At 33.7% G+C, this 19,260-nt stretch overlaps 1 protein-coding gene and 1 pseudogene across 13 annotated transcripts in view; one reads left to right on the top strand and one right to left on the bottom strand.

Moving 5' to 3' along the window:
- The window catches only part of LOC140808389 (aquaporin SIP1-1-like), a 44,688-nt pseudogene that overhangs the window by 1,117 nt on the left and 24,311 nt on the right, over window positions 1-19,260 (bottom strand).
- LOC140808387 (tRNA ligase 1-like) overlaps window positions 2,273-19,260 on the top strand; it is a 28,583-nt gene continuing 11,595 nt past the window's right edge. For 2 of the 13 annotated variants that reach the window (XR_012112872.1, XM_073165503.1), the window contains exons 1-18: window positions 4,241-4,316; window positions 5,952-6,318; window positions 6,560-6,663; window positions 7,073-7,123; window positions 7,302-7,384; window positions 8,048-8,147; window positions 8,601-8,679; window positions 9,327-9,450; window positions 9,823-9,929; window positions 10,765-10,893; window positions 11,519-11,583; window positions 11,692-11,856; window positions 11,950-12,104; window positions 12,213-12,244; window positions 13,925-14,100; window positions 15,247-15,326; window positions 16,400-16,465; window positions 16,542-16,831. Coding sequence is in view for 12 of the 13 variants with exons in the window: in XM_073165503.1 (XP_073021604.1) it covers window positions 4,302-4,316; window positions 5,952-6,318; window positions 6,560-6,663; window positions 7,073-7,123; window positions 7,302-7,384; window positions 8,048-8,147; window positions 8,601-8,679; window positions 9,327-9,450; window positions 9,823-9,929; window positions 10,765-10,893; window positions 11,519-11,583; window positions 11,692-11,856; window positions 11,950-12,104; window positions 12,213-12,244; window positions 13,925-14,100; window positions 15,247-15,326; window positions 16,400-16,465; window positions 16,542-16,831 (2,188 nt within the window). In the remaining variant the exon portion in view is untranslated. Of the gene's footprint in view, window positions 2,493-2,917; window positions 2,936-4,240; window positions 4,317-5,777; window positions 5,796-5,951; window positions 6,319-6,559; window positions 6,664-7,072; window positions 7,124-7,301; window positions 7,396-8,047; window positions 8,148-8,600; window positions 8,680-9,326; window positions 9,451-9,822; window positions 9,930-10,764; window positions 10,894-11,518; window positions 11,584-11,691; window positions 11,857-11,949; window positions 12,105-12,212; window positions 12,245-13,924; window positions 14,101-15,246; window positions 15,327-16,399; window positions 16,466-16,541; window positions 16,832-19,260 lie in introns of those variants that run through there. The other 11 variants (XM_073165509.1, XM_073165504.1, XM_073165511.1 and 8 more) reach the window with 10 other exon arrangements.

Here is a 19,260-nt window from a genome sequence, read left to right as displayed (position 1 = left end):
TGTGTGGTGGCAGCCTACATTTTGTATTTTGTTGTCATACTTCATCATGCAAGTAAACACCCATGAAATTAATAGCACATCTCACAGATATATGGTAGGCATCAGAAATGCTTTAGTTTACATATTTTTAATATGCAGCAAAACCAAACTATATACCAAATTAAAAATGAAACCATTACCTTTTAGATTTATTATCCAACATGCATAGTTGTTTATTTCCCATAACAGTCGTTAGTTTTAATGTTCAATAAATTGAATCACACTTCAAATTTTTAAATCTTGAAAAACCAATTATATGACGACGTTCATAAGCCCGTCAACATAAATATAGCTGATCATAAAAACCTTATACTTCTTATCATATATTCAATATTAGTACTCTATTTTGAAATTTTTGATAATTTATTTATATTGTTGCCATGGGCGGAGCCAGCATAGGCCCAGTGTGGTCTGGTGCCAACATTAGGCCAAATTTTTTTTTATATGTTTTTATATATATATATATATATATATATTTATGTCTAAAATTTTAATTTGTGTATGCTATATGTTAGCTGTCTATACTGATCCAATTTTTTTTAATAATTTGTAGACCCAAATTTTAGACTCAATTTTTTACTTGTTATTAGTATCTAAGTATAAACTCTATATAGCCTTCTGTATGTGTTTTTTTTTTCTCGAGTCACGAACGTCATATACTTTGAGTAACAATCATTCCAATTCATTTTAATTACTGCTTAATCTTTCATAATCTCTAAAAAATCCAAAATGTTACCAAATTTTAGGTTCGTTGTTTCGTTCAATGTTTGTCGATCATTCAATTGTTTTATAATTTTATGATTTTTCCAATAGATAATGTATTAATGTTTATTTTTCGAACGTATATTTTATATCATATTTTGTTTTGATTTCGAATTTTGTACACGTCGTTGTTCCTCATTTTTCTTCCTCATTTTTCTGACATTTACCCATCAATTATCAATGCTACTGACTATGCATAACTAGTGTTCAAACTTTATAACACATTATTTTTATATGTCGATTAATTATTGCTCTCTTTTTTGCTTTACTGATTATAATATATGGTTGCCTACGCTGAACCAAGATCCTGGCTCCGCCCCTGATTGTTGCCATCTGATTGGGGTTTAATTTAAACATATAGTTCATGTCGAATGTCAAACAAATTAGTAACTTCGACTTTTATCTCAAATCAACATTTTTCTTCATTATTTCTACCTTCACAAACTTCGTAATACTCATTTCTTTAGGCGTAATTCCAACCTGAGATAATAACTACGTTGCTAATATGAAAGAATGTAAAAATCACTATAGTTACAATAAATATATCTCCAAACAAAAAATAATAATATGGTCATTCTACTTTGTTGACTAGCGCAATTTTCAGCTAAATAGATAACCTTTTCGTAGAATATTATATGTGTGTGTGCGCTCAGTTTTCCCAACTTTAAACCTTCAAATTATACCAAATTAGTAAATTTGTAACTTTTCATATATATACTGTATTATTAAAACTATCGGCTCAAAAATCTAAATTAGGCAATTATATATTATTGCTGATAATATATAAAGTTTGTCAAGTGTTTCAACGGTTCTAATTAATTTTTCCTACTTATATAAATATCAATTAATATACATTAAACTATGGTACACATTTACTTCTACTTTCGCGTTTTTTATTTTCTTAAGCGCAATTCCAACATGAAATAATAATCGTGTAACAACAAATATAAAAGAAAAAAATCACTGTAATCATAATACATATAGATTTGACCAAAAAATTATAATATTCAAGGCATTTGTTCTGGTTAACTAAATCAGTTTTTAAATAGGAGCATGCAAATATTTTTTTAACATGATTAAAATGTCAAAATTTACAAACTCTTAAATTTATAAATTTGTACATATAAAATTTCATCTTATATCCAAACATATCTCACATAAATAAACCAATTTGCCTCAATTTGTTAATATATTACAAAATCCACTTCAGATTTCTCATATTTAACACCGACACAAGTTATCTCCTAATTTTTGTTTCTTTAACATATATACTTGACACGATTATTTTTTATTAATACTTTAAAAATTTTCAATGTTTATTGTTAGCTATATCATTTAATTACGAAAAAATTACTACTTTTTTTAACTCATATTTAATTATTTATTACCCATTAACAAAAAAACAAATTATTAAATAAGACCTACTCAAATATAAATACATGTTTACAGACACATCAAGAATTGAGGTTTTCTTTCCTAGGTTATATTTGAACATGAGACCCTGAAACAAACAAGCACCCAACTCTCCCAACGTCTTGGGATCGTCCCAACTCTGCTTCTATGGAGAACTCTGGTTTCTCTTCGCCTTCACATCGTCTGCGGTCTAGCCCTACAAATTGTTCTTGACATCGTATGCGACTGTGTCTTCTTCATCTTCGAACCAACATACAGAGTGTTAAGTAAGGTCATAGGTAAATTATTTTTTTTAACGCGAAAATGAGTTTACTCGGAGATTTTATTTAGTTTTCTACGAATTTTTATTTTTCGAAAATGTAGGATTAATGCTTCGATTTCTGCTAATGCTTCAATTTATTTATTTTCTCCTTAATGAAAAGAAAATCGATTTCTGCTTTAAAAAAATTGGTAAGTGATGTTTAAGCGGTTCGGCCTACTCACTTTGATCGGAAAATTCGGTCGGGCAATTTTTGTTATAATTTAAAAGTGGTTGAGCGTGGAATTGCTAGCAGGTGATCCAGACTTCGGTCGGGCAAATTTTTTTTATACTTTAAAAGTGGTTGAGCGTGGAATTGCGAGCAGGTGATCCAGACCCAGACATATTTGCAGGAATCCTCGTCCTGTCCAAAACCCTAATCGCGTTCACAACCCGAAGACTTCGGATTTCTAATTTTTTTTGGTAATTTTCAAAAAAATTTGATCCATTGGAGATATGCATGGGCTGGAAGGGTAATTGATTTTTTTGCTGGGGTTGGCTGTGGCCGAAGGGTTTATAGGATGGACCTGGTGACCAGTATCGAAAATGTCGATTCGATGCTATTATGTTCTTGTTTCAGGATTTTGTTTAATTCTCACTGAATGGAATTGTATCCTATTTTTCTTTTTCTGCTAACGTGTTGTGTTTTTTATTGTCTATTATTCTGTTTCGTGACCATGGTTATGATGTATGTTAATGTTAATTGTTACACTGCAAATGTTAAATAAATAATGATTAATGTCTACAGTTGAACCGGTGTTGTGGTGTTGTTGTACATGCTTTTTGACTGAACCATTTCAGTGATGACCTTTAATGGTGCCAAGTATTTCACGCGTAACATCTTGAAAACATGCACCGGCTGATTGCTAGTTGCAAGAAAAATGGTTCTAATCATGGAAGTTAGTTATTCAATGAGCAAAATCTTCGGTTGTCATCTGATGTCATATCAGATACTAAACTGAATTTTTATTCTTTTTTTGTGTGATTCAAGTTAGAGAATTGTCAAACATGAGTTCTTGACATCGTCCTGTCTTGTTTGAATCATTGTACATTGCTTAGTTTTCTGAGCAAGCCCACTTTCGGGATGCACCTAATCTGCTTTTGCAAGTCTCTACCATAATTTATCTCATCAGTTGCCTCTACTAGCGTGTTTCCCTAGACGGGAAATTGACTTCAGATCGAGTCCCAACTAGACTATATCTATAGTTGCTAATTATACTGTTTCAAGGTGTTGTGTGGCTCTAGGGAATAGAATTAGGTGTTTCTACTTAGTAGGGTTTCTGCATCTTGTGGTATGTCGTTGATTCATTGCAGTTTCAAGTTACTCTTGACTGTCTGATTGCAAAACATAGCTTTATTTGTTTCGATTTTTGAGTGGTTTCGTGGACCTTTCCCCATTGAATTAGCCTGATTGAGCTTAATTTTTCCTGTCTTCGATCAACTTGTCAGTTTGCATTTTCAAATCAATTATGTCAAAATACAACTACGGCTTAGTCATACGGTTTTCCTCTCTTACATATTAACCTGCCGTATTGATATTTCACATTTTTCTTGGAGATTGTGTATCAAATTGATATTCATCAACTCAAAATTTTCACACATTAATGCTGAAGTGGATTGTCTCCTTAAAAAGAAAATTGTAAAATCTAGAAAACTGAGACAAAAACAAGAATTTTCATTTAACTTTTTTTCCAACTAAGCTTTTTCCCCTTTTACATCTCTAGCATATTTCCATCTTTTCACACCTTTTTCAACCGTGTTGGTTTCCTCGCCACTTTTCCCGTTGACCATGAAGAGTCATCAGGTATTTCATTTCTCATATGTGCATGTGTATCCGTGTTCATTCTTGTTTATCAATTTTTGTTGCATCCGTTCTTTGAAATTATCTATTTATCTCAGAATGCGTGCTCGAATATAATCCGCGCTGTGCGAATGTTGGGGCAGATTTAATAACATTATTATTATATAGAAATTTGTTTTTAGTATATAAATTTTTTCGCCCCTGCAAAATTAAATGCATACAGTTGGTTTGGTGGTCAAACCCCTCTTCCTTTCACACTTGACTCATTTTCTAGTCATCTAGATCTCATTTTTTCCTTCATATTTATTTAATTTATTCTACCTGTTGTCCTGTTCTGCGCATGCGTTGTTTTGAATGGACTTTACTTACTTTAGATTTGGTGTATATTGAGAGAGAAATTGCTAGAAATGTGAGCAAAGAAACCATCATTGGAGATTTCTAAAATTTTATAGAACGCTGAATTTCTTTTAGTTACAAAGTTATATAATTTACCGGTTAGTAGTTCACCTCACTTTAATAAGGCCATGTTGTCCCAATATCCTATGATACCAATGTGGCAATGTGACTTTGTGCACCTTGCGTCTTCTATAATTATTGTACGCTATATGCATGTCTATTTATTATTTTTAACTTATTTTGTGCCATTAGTCATTGTAAACTGCGGTGGAATTGTTTTGATCTTCCAAATTATGTTGGTGTGCTCATAGTTGTAAAAAGCGCGTGCTTGGGTGACCACCTAGGCGCCGACCTTGCAAGAGGTGAGCCCAGGCGCACGTCTCTTGCAAGGCGCAAGGCTTTCCTGAGGCGACAAAAAGCGCGCTTCTGTATTTCACTGTCCAGTTTCTCTATTTTTTAACAAAAATGGGCTGCGAAGCTTATAGCCCAAAGCTGGTTTAGGAAAAAAAAGCCCAAAACTAGTTTAGAAAAAAACCAAAGCATAAACCCTAAAAAATTAGAAGCAGGGCAGCAACGGTCAAAGCCTTGTTATGATTTATTCTGTTTTGAAAAAAATAAAAAACAAATAAAAAACGATCAAGGCCCCAACATCAACTAGCATCTTGAAGAAGAAGAAGCGCAACAATGACAACGAATGGTCTCCAAATCACCAAACAAACAAAGAATAATTTTTATTGACGAATTAGACTTCTGAAAAGCTTAATTATTTCAATGATAACATTTTTGTCATATAATGATATAGTATATAAATATGTTTTTTTTTAAATTAATAGTGCGCCTTGCCTCAATAAAGCTTATGCCTTGCACCTCAGGCTCCAAGAGCCCTTTGCGCCTTGCGCCTCTAATAACTATGGGTGTGCTGGTTTCAAGTTTGATATGGGGTTTTATATTGTGCTATGATTTATGATTGTTCTCTTTTATTTATCATGTTTTGTGATTTATGAATTTTGTCCAGTGATCATGCCATTTACTTTGTCTGTTGTTGGAGAAGAAATACAATGTAACTGACACATCTTATTGAATGTAGTAAGTTTGGATTTGTTTTTGCTACGGGCAAATGTTTGATAACAAGACCCTCTATTTGAGACTGGCCGATTCTTGTTATTTGTATTCCTTTTTCAATACATACCTTTCTAACTATAAATGGAGATTGGTGGTAACTTTATTTATCACAAAATGCAGCGACGTGAAGGTTCAAAAGGACATTGGTGGTTAGAAATGCCAAATTCAAATAGACCATCTACCTCATATTCAGTGTCGGATCGTATTCCTAGTGCTACCAGTGAAAACATCACAAACAGGCTCACTTCATTGTGTGTGGCTGAAAAAGGTGAGCAGTCCGATGTGTCAGAACCTTCAATACAGTTTGGGAACATTGGGCCGAAGAGTCATGTATCACTTCATGAAGAAAAATGTAAATTGAATCCCAAGGCATATGAAACAGTGAGCGGAGCCACAACAACAGAAGTCAATAAAGGTCCAGTTGATAGTACGTCAGTCTTGGCCGACGAAACTCGAACATCTACTGAGAAACCTGATACCGGTTTGAGTAAGTTGTTTAGTGGTAGTAAAAGTAATGTCAGAGAAATTAAATTGATTTCACATATATTGTTTGAGTACAATACACGTATATATAGTAGAATAATTATAATTAATCCCCAAGATTAAGCTTCATCAAATATTATCCTACTTAAAATAACCAATAAGTTATCTTCTAAAGTATGCTATTACAACACAGATGGATAACAAATATTCATCGAATATTTGATGAACTTTATCTAAATCCACAGGTAGTTTATTGGATAACTTTACAGCGGATGACTCAACGTACTCTGTTGCCAAAATTAGAGCTGCATTTTATCCGAAATTTGAAAATGAGAACTCTGATCAAGAGGTAATCTATCTCAAGTATCATTTCTTATTGTTTTTTCATTTTTAAGTTTTTTTATTCTGATAAACAATGTTCGGAAACCCTTGGTTATTAGCAATGTCAGGCAAGGGCTGCCTCTCGCTCTGATCTCACCTCCTGGATACCAGAATGGAGGGAAAAAAGGTTAAGACCACCTATCCCATCATTCTGGTTCCTGCTCTTCACCCGAGGATCAGTCACTCTGTTTTGAACTTTCAACCAAAGGGTCTATTTCACTTATTTAAATTAAATAAATTTTAGTATTTCAAGTAGAACTCAAGGATTCTTAAATGTGGACCTGATTTTTTAGGGATTGATGGAGGAAATCTCAAGTTTGCATTTGAGGCGAAAAATTTATTTGTTTGTATTTATAAGTTTTTATGCCATTATACAGATTAGGACAAGGATGATAAAAATAGTTTCGAAGGGATTAGCTACCTTGGAGGTATGATTAATCACCCTTCTTTCCAAACTCTTTTTTTTACCTGTTTTACATGCGCAACTTTGGTTAACTATTTTAGTTCCCATCCTCTCTCTCACCCGCTCGTATTCCGCAAAACCCTCAGAAGTTGCTCACTCTCACTCCGTCTCTTTATTCTTTTAAAAAAATTGACATTTAACAGGTTTCACTTAAGCACTCAGGATCACTTTTCATGTATGCTGGACATGAGGGAGGAGCATATTCAAAGAATAGCTATGGAAATATGTGAGACCCATGTTGGATTTGTTCCTTTTGATATTCTATCTTCCATTCTTCTCAAGTGATGATGTTGTATCTCTTCAATGTGTTAGTATAAATTTTGTTATTGTATCGATTGACCTAATGGATTGCTAGATACTTGTCATAAAAATGCTTGTTATGTTTCGTTATTTCATATAGAATTGTGAGAATTCTGCTAACCCTTTAGGTGGTTTAGTGGTTATATTTTTTTAATGCACCACTTTGTGTAAATTGTTACTGTTTTGGGAGTACTACTGTTATATCACTGTAGTAGAAATTTACCATTATACGATCTATTTCCCTTTTGGTGTAGCTAAACCATGCCCATCATATTTCTACGTACACCTAAGTAGATAACTAAAGCAAAACTTGCTGTCTAGACTTTTCCCATTCCTAATTTCTTTCAATGATGCTAACCGTGTTTCAGGCACGTGTTTTTGTCTGTTTTGTGGAAGGACCTTATTCTTGTTCTCACATAGGTGATTGCCGATTGGCCTAATGCAACTGGAGATAAGTATATTGATAGGCAATAGTGTCCTAGTTGGTGATATTGATCCCATGGAATTTTGGGGTTCTCTTAGTTGTCACATTTTGCTTCATTTTATTTTTTTTTACCAATGATTGCTGAATATTATGCATATACCAAAGTTACACCGCTGTTGGTGTCTTCGTTCTTGGACACGTGTTTTGTGAGGCATGGGGTTCACAAGCCAACATGAAGCAAGCCGAGTTCAATGAGTTTCTGGAGGTAAATCCTGATTGGGCTCCATAATTAATACAAATCGCTAAAATCTTTCAGAAGTTCTGCTATGCAATAAAAGCTGTTAAGGTTTATGTTCAGTTGATGTAGTACTGCATCCCATTTTTGTGAATTTGTTTGTACCATTAGCCCTTAGTTTGGACTACTGGTTTGTGTATGGTAATGAAAAATTTAAAACCTTCAAGTAAAGATCATGCATAAAGTTGGAGCTACATAGTTCTTTTGTTTTGTTCATCTAAAAGCCAATGCTGACCTGTTACTAGTTCGATTCCGATATTGCTTTGATGCATGCATCAGAATCTGATCACATGCTTTCTAGCTTCAGTTTATTTTATGTTTCCATGTGCAAAAAGTTTCTGCTTATGTCTGAATGTGTTGAGTTAATTCTTTCATAGTTTTTCGGTGATTCTCAAACTGATGATTACTGTTTGTTTAATTCAGTGTAACCGCATGTGCATATCAATGGAGCTGGTTACTGCTGTATTAGGAGACCACGGCCAACGTCCTCGTGAAGATTATGGTGAGTTGAATCAGTTGATCAGCCTTGTCCGTTTTCCTATTTTTTGACTTGCTGCTTTGGATTTTTCTTTTTCAGTGGCTGTTTTATGGTTCTGTCACCACTTAATAATCACCTCGGTGATGTCTTTTCAAACCATGATATTTGGCATGATTATCACCCAAGAACTAAATAAACAAGCTGCTGTATTTCCTTTGTGCCTCCCTTTATCAGAAGTAATGAATGTTTCAGTTTTATGAAGAATTCATTATGGATTAATTTTAGAATGGGCGTCGCTATATCTCATTTGAGTGGATATGTTCTATGAGACTTCCGTAATCAGTTTAAATTTTTTTATGATCCTGGAGGATTTTGTGATGATGACATCATGTTTCCTTGTTTCTGGTTAGGAAATATAAAGATTAAAGAGGTGGTATGAATGCAACTTTAGTGCTGGATCATAAGTTTTCGTGTGGTTGCTAGGGTTTATATTCAGCAAATTATTTACACTTGTTATCTTGTGGTTCATGATCAATTAACTCCCATTACCATTTTGTTTTGCACTTTTCAATTCTACATTTTGTGGATTGGTTAAGAAGTGTTTTCATCTTTTTTGGTATTTTTTAGGTCTGTGTGCTTCCCAATTCTTGATACTTTTCTCCTTGTGGCAGTGGTTGTTACTGCAGTGACAGAGTTAGGTTCTGGAAGACCAAAATTCTATGAAACTCCAGACATTATTGCTTTTTGTCGGAAATGGCGGCTTCCGACAAATCATATTTGGTTATTCTCTACAAGGTATTGATTTTTTGTTCTTTAACAATGTTGCGTGACATAGGACCATAAATGGAAATAAGATCTTTGCAAATTGGTTTTCTTTTCGCAAATTCATTTCCCATTCCTCAATATAATAAAACGCCATCTCCTCATTTCCAATCCTTTTCGGCAAACTATATTTCTATTAATTTCTACATTACCCAAAGTTTTCCACTTATACAATTTTTCACCATCTCCAAAAACTTGGGCAAAAAAGTACTTGTAAACTGTCTGATTATGTATGATGATTAGAAATTACGTGACAATACTTTGAAATACATACTAACGATTAGCAACAATAACTCAGAACTTTACTTAGTTACACTACTCATTTTATGTTATTTCTCACTTTAGGAGGTCAGTGACGTCATTTTTCGCTGCTTATGATGCTCTCTGCGAAGAAGGAACAGCTACACCTGTATGCAAAACACTTGATGACATTGCAGATATATCTGTACCCGGTAAGGTGTATGCTCAAGAGTTAAATTGGAACATTTTATGTGGCCATTTACATTTATGTTGCAATATCATTTCTACTTTTTAGCCGTTGATATATAGTCTAATTGTTGTGTTCCTGCCTTTTGATGTTACTTCGAAGCTGTTACCAAGTTTAACCTTATTGACGTCATTCTAGGCCGCTTACTCTTCTAAATTCTTGATAATATCCTCCAATTGTATTAATGGTGCTGGGGCTGCCCAACAGAATTCTTTAGTAGTTAAATCAGTGATTTATGGTGTAGAGAATAAACAACACCGGAGATAAAAGATTATAGAAATGCTGAAATGCAAGAGAGGCTTTCTTGGTGATAACAAACATTTTCACTCGAGTCCTTGTACCACATTTTTCCTTTCATCTTTTTATATTGTGTCAAGAGTAAGATTGTGGGCAGCTCTCACCATCATATGCTGGAAATAAACGATCGAACATTACTGCATGTCTGTTAACTATCATCCTCTGTTTTTCTTTGTAGCCGTGATGTTGTGAAGCACTTAATGAAATTGACTACATCCGCGACTTGCTTTGCTACATTTTGTTAAAAATTTTCTGTCAAGCTCTGCTGGACTTGTCTAATATATTCTCCATGCAAAATTGTAAGCTAGAGACCAGAAACACGTGTCATTGGTAGAAAGTTTTGATTCGTATAATGTACTTTGTATCTCTGCTGTTTCTTTGCCTTATGTTTTCGTATTTAACTTTCAAACTCGATAACAACATGAATTGGTTTGTTATTGAAAAGGATTGTTTGGCTATTTGGTTTAACGTGAAGTTGAACTTTTGCTTTTCATAATCTTCAGGATCAAAGAACCATGTAAAAGTGCAGGGAGAAATATTGGAAGGTCTGGTGGCTCGAATAGTTAGCCATGAGAGCTCAAAACATATGGAACATGTTTTGAGAGATTATCCTCCACCTTCATCAAATGGAGGTACACTGATTATTTCAATGGACAGAGGCTGTTTTCTTTCTCTGTTTGCTTTGTTAGTTATAGGGAATTTATGTTAGATTAGGTTATATATATACGTTTCAACCTTCAACTTTCAACTTGTACTTTTCTTTTCGTTAGATTAATATGAATAATTCTCATCTCCATTACCCATTAATTTATTGTTATTTCCCTGTCTCACTTGCATTGGTTGCTTCAGGTTGAGTTTCCGTGTTAAGAGCTGACAAAAATTGTGTTTTATGACTTTAATTCAGGAAAGTTAAATCCTAAGTTTATATGAGCAGGATTCTATGACTGAAAAATTTGTTCTTTTTCCTGATTTTTCTTTTGAAGATGTCATCTCTTACGATGCACTGTTTATGAAGGACTATATGTCGCACTCTATTATTTGTACCAATCTCTCGTTTTCCTTTTCTAATATTTGGGATTCCAAACATGAGTAACATTATGTTTATCCTTCAAATTCTTTGTTAAACTGCGTTTTAATGATGTTTCCTGATCTCAATATTCCAACCTGGGATTTTGTCACGGTGCATTTCTATATCGTTCGCTAACTCGTTGATAGTTTTTTCTCTAGTGATGTTCATTGTTGCACATTTTATATCAGGTGATCAGCATCTGGGTTCTAGCCTACGGGAAATTTGTGCCGCAAATAGAAATGATGAGAGACAGGTAATTATGATTATATTTGTAAAGTACAGTTTTCAATCTTTGAAATTATATTTGAAACTTTACACATTTGTATCTTGTTTGATGTTTGATTATAACATTATGTTATAGCTTATAAAAGCACTTATTGATGGTGTTGGTCCTTCTTTCTGCCCAAATTCTTTGGATTGGTTTGGTCATGAGGCATCTCATTCTCATTCAAGAAATGTTGGTGAATCGGTTTTGGACAAATTTCTGAGTTCACGTCATGCAGATTTTTCCACTGAAAAACTTAAGGTAGTGTGCTCTCTTAGGAATCAGCTTCTTGTTGATCTAAGATCTTGAGGGGACTTGTGAATCATCATTTGAGGGTGTGTACTTGTACATCAGGAAATGTTCGTTATTATGAAGGAAAGCGCTGTTGACTTTAAGTGCTATCATAACTTCCATAAGGTCAACTCTGTCTCAAGCAATAATCTTCATTTCAAGATGGTAATCCATGTACGTCGTGACTCAGCCTTTAGATTCTATCAGGAAAAGATGAGGTGTGCTTTTACCTATGTCTACTTTTCACTTTCCCCAATTTAAGTAAAAGGACTATGTTTTAAACTACATATCCTTGCACTTTTTATCGATTAAGATGATGTGTCCAGGTGCGAAACAGGATTGTGGCCGCTTTATCGAGGTATTAATCCTTGTTTGCTTAAATAATGCATTATTTATGTTGTATTGTTGTTCTTGAATCTGCAGTTGCGGAGACCATGGTAGTTATGTAAGACGATCCAGCCATTAAAAGAGCGTGCTTGAATTAGCGTACGCTCAGGATCATCAAATGTTGAGTCAAGCTTGAGTTTGTTTTACTTTTCTATCAGTTTTTATTTAATAACAATGTTTCATATGAAAAAATTCCTATCATGCATCAACTGATACTCAAAAGCTAGTAAGATTTTCTTGGGCTACAAGCTAACTTCTTCTGTCTCAAGTTGCATGTGATAAGTATGAACTCAATTTGAATGCTCAACCACAAACCAAAATGAATGAGGTTGCTCAAGCTCTTTTTTAATGTACCTTACTTTAGAATTTTTTTAAATCTCTTGTAGTCTTGCGTACTCGTTGGAAACCATAGATCTTGAGTAGTGCTACATCAATCGTGGGCATATGTAGGACGTAAAAATGAAAAATTCAGGCCCTGTGGAGTTGTTCTTTGTATTTTGATGAGTACCTCTTAATTTTTATTCAAGATGAATCCAAGTCTAGTGAAGAAATATTAAATGTAGGCCATGAGAGGCTAAATATTTGTGCCTTTTTTTGGGATTAAATGATTTTATCACGGGAAAGTGTTAGTTGACACTTTAATTTTAAATTTTTTTTACCGATGTGAGCAAATAAATGATGTTTTACTTGGTATCATTGTATATATACCTTGTACTTTGTTATTTTATATATTGAAAAAGATCATTTTGAAGAAATTCATCCTTGAATTTGAGGGCTCAAATTGCCATAGTGATTTTCATCTCCTTGTGACCAATCATGAAATTATCAAGGTAAATCCTTGCGGCGTTCGGGTCTTGATAATTTTGGTTCTTGCCTCAATTATAAGCAATGGTCAATGTACGTTAGTGGATCATTTCGGTTCTTGCTTCATTATAGCGCTAGTTTGAGGTGTGATTTCATATGCCATACCAAGGTTCTTGTCTCGATTATAGACAACAGGTCAAGGAGAAATCTCATATACCGAGGTTCTTGCTATGATTAGCAACAGGTCGGAGGTTTCCCTAAATATCATGTTCTTTTCATTGGAGTTGTTTATCCATCGTGTCTTGTTTCAAAACATTTGTTTTCTTGGTTTTTGTTCTGCATGATGCTTTATTTTTACGTCCTTGGTAAATAATCTTGTAAATACTTTTATCGTGTTTCATTGTTTTTAGTTTATCAAACGATGTTGCATGAGGGACATATCAGAAATTTTTACCCTTACTTTATGATTATGATTATTCTATCATAAAATATGTCATTCTCAATATATTAAATTGAGTTCATTGTATTCTTCTGTTTTCTACAGTTCACTGAATTTTGACTAAATTCGTTTCCCATTGACTAATTTGGTCTTTCTTATTGCTACTTAACTTTGAAGACTAGACCATGTTTTATTGATTTGAAGCAGACCATTCCAGACATTACTTTATCCTCTATCTCTACACGTCCACCACACACCTTTAGTTTCACCACTTTCAAGTTTCACCATCATTTTTCCTTTTTTTATAGATTTCTTTTGCTTATTTATCTTGGTTCTTTCCTTTCCCTCTAATACTTGAAATGACAACAGTTTTAGGACAGTAAGTTCTAATCTTTTGCAACCCCACAGGTTTTTTTGTGGACCTAAATTTGTTCAAGGTTGACAAAGAGAGGCTCGCAGAGTTTTCAAAGGAAAACAATGCCGTGGTAGAAATTGGGGGTGACACCAATGGTGCATCTACCAAATATGGTTTGGCCGACGAAGATGCATGCTTAATGATCAAGTTGAAGTTTCTTACATATAAGGTATGATATGGTTCGGATTTGGCTGCAAGAATGATGCTAAACTATTACGTGTAAGTGTCTTATTAAACATTTTCACCTTTGGGGAGGTTAAAATTTGTTCATTATCCTGTGAATATGTTATTTGAACACTATAAAAAAATGCATGACTCGATTATAATTATTCTCACACACACAACACAATACACCAGTTTCCAAGATAAGGGGATACCTTCTGTAATTATGTAAATTATGGTTTAAAACATTAAAACATACAAACATTAAAACATACAAACGGTTCTCATGTGAGGGCAGAGGTCCAAGTATCTTCTTCAAAAGACCAAATCTCTTGAAAAGAGTAATTGAATTTTATTTGTGATTTGGTTCTTCCATTCTAATATAGCTATCTATCTCTCCAATCAGTTAGGTGCAAGTATGAATAAGATTACTACTAATATCTTAATGTCAACTGTCACCCATTTTCATTATCAATTTTTTAACTTTTATTTATTTCTACTGATAAATTGATGAAAATATTTGGTGATTGTAGGGTTGAAAACGATATGCAGTTTTTGGTTTCAGTATTTACCTTCTGGTACATGATATTGTAATTCATAAACAACATGATGACTTGAAGTCGCGACAATCTTCTTAAACAATTGAATGTTCGATTAAAATCTTCAAATTGAAATTGATTTCTCCTTTTAATGGTGAGATCTCATAGTAGTATTGAGCAGAGAGAGAAAAATGGTCATTATCTAACCAACTCAAATTAAGTACTGTACAAGGTTAGTTGTGGTGCATTTGATCTTTGTGTGTTGGTATGCTGATAGGTTATTAATCACGAAGGAACTCATAGCTAGTTGCCTAATCATAAACAAGATGCCCCTATCTACTTGTAATGGTCTGTTTTAGTTGGTCAGTGTTAATCCCCACAAAAAAGGTCAGTTCATGTGTAAGAGTTGGATATCAAATTTAAACACCTTTACTTTACGTACATTGGCTAGTACAGGTGTGGACAGGGACATGCACGTGATATTAACAGAAACAAACAGTCTGGAATATTTTGAACTATCATGTTTTCGCTTTCTTTTAAGTGACAATGCAAAGTGATTTAGAATGCAAATGAATGACATGTTTTTAATTCTTCTTGATTGTTTGAATTTACAGATAAGGACTTTTTTGTTACGAAATGGCTTGTCAACTCTTTTACAAAAAGGTCCAGCTGCTTACAAAGACTACTACTTGAGGTTAGTTTCCCTGAAGGCATCACTTTCAGTTGTATTGGGCTAATAGCATTCAGCCCCTTGTGAAATTTCTTTATAGCGCAAAACCTCTTGTAAAAAATTAACTAGCTCTTAGGCCCTCAACTTTTCAAAAAATAAGCTTAAAACCCCTGCGTTAGAAGTTGTTGTAACATGCGCCTAAAATGCAATTTGTAATGCTTTTTGACTTTTTATTGTCCAAGATGACATAAATACCCTCAAGTCTATAAGTATTATATATATTAATGGGTCTTTCTTTGTCCAATTATTTAACGTATAATTGTGAATTATATTATTTTAAATTTTTTAAATATTATAAATTGAAAGAATACCATTATATAAAATAATAAATTCACCAACTTGCGAACCAAACATGTTTATTTTATTATTTTGTAAATTTTAAAGTAGAAAAACTGTTTACTCTAATATTAATTTATTTTTAAAAACTAATAATAAATAAATTTTCCTCAAAATTTTTATATTAATAAATCTGTTTAAATCTTCTTAATTTGATTTTTTAAACACCCTCATTTTGCATTCAAATATTTAACAAAGTAAAAAAGAATAATTTCTATATCTCTCAATTTAGTTCTTTAAAATTAAATGAGTCCCGGTTGTATTTTAAGTACAAAGTTTATAAGAGTGATCTACCAATATCAAGGAAGAATGTGAGAGCAAGTGTACTGTCAAATAACTATCATATGTTCAAGATGAGTTCAGCTTCTTGTGCTTCGTCGTATACCACCTTTTCGTGAAGACTTTTTTTCCTTACCAAGAACACAAGTTATTATTTGATTTAGGCTAGATTTTTATTTTTTCTCGATGACTATCCATGAAATATTCATTTGAAAATAATCTTCATATTAACTTCCCGCTATGATCTGTTCTTTCTCGAATTTTATCTTCGAAATCAGAATTACCGAAAAGTGAAAACGTTGAACGCTTTCAGGACCTAGGATAGCAATGTTCTTGATAATGTGAATATTGTCTCACTGTGTCTATTTGATTTCTCAAAGTACTTTTATTGTTTTTCACATCTTTATATGTGGTCATTCTAGTCAGATGAAGATATGGAATATTTCACATGAAAAGGAGGAAGAACTAAGAAAAATGCTGGACAAATGGTATTTTTGGATTTTTTTTTAAAATTCCCATGGGAGTTTCTTTGCAGTATTTAATGATGTCTTAACTTCCGTCAAGGGCTGAATCAATGCACGTTAAATTTGGAGACAGACAATTACCTTCATCCACATATCTTAGTGAAGCAGAGCCATTCCTTGAACAATATGCAAAGGACAATCCACTTAATCAGGCTTTGATAGGATCTGCTGGAAGTTTGGTGAGAACTGAAGATTTCTTGGCTACTGTTGAGGGAAGCGAAGATGTAGAGGGTGATCTGGAGCCAGAAAGAGAAACAACTTCTTCAAGTCCAGCTCACCCCGATAATGAAGCTGTTGGGAAGGATGAGAGTCTCATTGTTTTTTTCCCAGGTAGAAGCTTGTGTCCTGCATTCCGTATGCACCTATGTCTATTAACAACAACCTTTCTATCCCACTCATAATCACATAGTTAAAAAAATTCAGGAACATTACTATTTTAGGATTTATGGTCCAGATTTGATTACCGAAAGCAATGAAAGATGACGAAAAATAAATACAAGAACAAACAAAATTTATAATAGTTTACTCTCGATGTAAGAGCTACTCCACTTGCCAACGCGACAAATTTCTACTATGATGAAACCAAAAAAACGATGAGAATTTTTTACAATAACATGTCCTCTCTCATAGCTATTTTCTTCACACTTTCTGTATGTCAATCATAATACAATGACGGTTACCAACATATATAAATAATATTACGGTTACATCAATACATGTAAAATACCTAATTACTCTTAAGTAATTGTAGGGTCCACAAATACCAGCAGTGGCAGCGACTCTTCATTTCTCAGTGGAGAAGTCCAACTGAAGTAGCACACAACTTCAGTTTCTCAACTGTCACAGTCCTCTCATCATATGAGCCGGATTACGACTTCTTTCAATCTTCGTAAGAGCTTAAATTGATCTTATGGAGTGATATCGGACTATATGCCTTGCCCTAACATGATAAACATGATTCCTGGCTAAATGAATAAACTAAAACTGTCACAATAACACAATTTTTTCATATTTGTGACCCAACTATACCAAAAAAAACTTCAACCAAATCACCTCTTTACTAGCCTTTGTCATTACAACGTACTCAGCCTCAATTGTAGAAAATGCAACTATCTTTTGCAATTTTGAAACCCAACTAGCCGCAGTACCACCCAGAGTGTAAACAAATCTAGTAATACTCTTTAGACAATTTACATCATTTACCATGTTAGTATCAACATATCCATGCAAGCCAAAACCCGATTTTCTAAAGCATAAAGCTGAATTTTCTGTGCTTCTCAAATACCTGAGAATTCATTTCACGGCCACCCAATGCTGTTTTCTTGGTTACTCATAAACCGGCTCACACTCCCGCTGCATATGCTACGTCTGGTCTAGTACATACCATTGCGTACATAAGACAACCAATAACAGAAGCATACGGTACTTTGTTCATGTAGGTCGCTTCTCACATGAAAATGACTGATCCTTGGATAGACGAAAGCGACCTGCCAAAGCTGTTCATTTGCTTCGCTCTATCCATGTAAAATCTCCGAAATATTTTCTTCACATATTATTTTTGGGAAAGCTTTAAGTCATGTTTGTCCCTAATAATTCTCATCCCAAGAATTTGTTTTGCAGAACCCAAATCCTTCATTGCAAATTTTTCGAACATTTTCTTTTTCAAATTATCAATCTCTAGTAGACTAGCTCCAACAATCTACTAGCTCCAACAATCAACATATCATGAACATATAGTAGTAAAATGATATAAGAGCTATCAAACCTTTTGATGTAGTAATGGTGATCTGCCTGACAGCTCAAAAAACCATTACTGCTCATAAAATTGTTGAACCTTTTATACCACTGTCTACGTGCCTTTTTCAAGCCATACAAATTCTTTTGAAGTACACACCATTTTCTTCTTTCCTTTTACGTAAAGACCCTGTATGTAAATTTTCTCATCCAAATCATCATGAAGAAAATGTCGTTTTTACATCCATCTGTTGACGGTGTATTTTTTTTTTGGTGCCAGTAACCCAATTATAGTTCTAATTGTGGTCAATTTAACCATCGGAGAGAAAATCTTAGTGTAATCAACTTCTCTCTGTTGAAAACCTTTCACCACCAATCTTGCTTTGTAGCGCTTGCTACCGTCATGCTCTTCTTTTATTCGGTAAACCTATGTATTCTGCAATGCTTTCTTCCCATGTGGCAACTATGTTAATTGCCATGTTTGGCTGGATGTCAAAGAATCCATTTCATCATGGATAACTAACTTCCATATGATTGATTCATGAACCTGCATCACCTCCTCATTAACTTTCTGGTTCACATATGTCATCAACAAAATATAATTGAGATATGCAGAGAATCTCAATAATAGCTTTGAAATTATAGAAGATCTCCTCAATTATGGTGGATGAGTGGTTTCCGGGGCTACATTATCTTGGTCCATTGGGTTTACATTTTCCTTATTAATTGGAGTATATTGTGGCAAATCATAATAATATTCACTTGAAAATCTTTCAAGTGAATTAATCGAATTGCATTTTCTGAATATTTACCCAATATTTCTTTGCAAACACATGCTCGTTGAAAATTACATACATACTCTTGATAATTTTCCAGTTTTGGTCATCCCAGAAACAGTAACCAAACTCGAAACATTTCTTAGACTTAGATAAAGTTTACTTCTAACAGAACCATCAACATGAACGTAAGAGAGAGAACCAAACACTTTTAGAAAAGAATAATTTACCACTTCATTGCTCTAAACC

The sequence above is a fragment of the Primulina eburnea genome, chromosome 12, assembly GCF_022965805.1.
Source record: "Primulina eburnea isolate SZY01 chromosome 12, ASM2296580v1, whole genome shotgun sequence".
Lineage (NCBI taxonomy): Eukaryota > Viridiplantae > Streptophyta > Magnoliopsida > Lamiales > Gesneriaceae > Primulina > Primulina eburnea.
The sequence above is the reverse complement of the archived record's forward strand: the minus strand, read 5'-3'. Positions and strand labels throughout refer to the sequence as shown.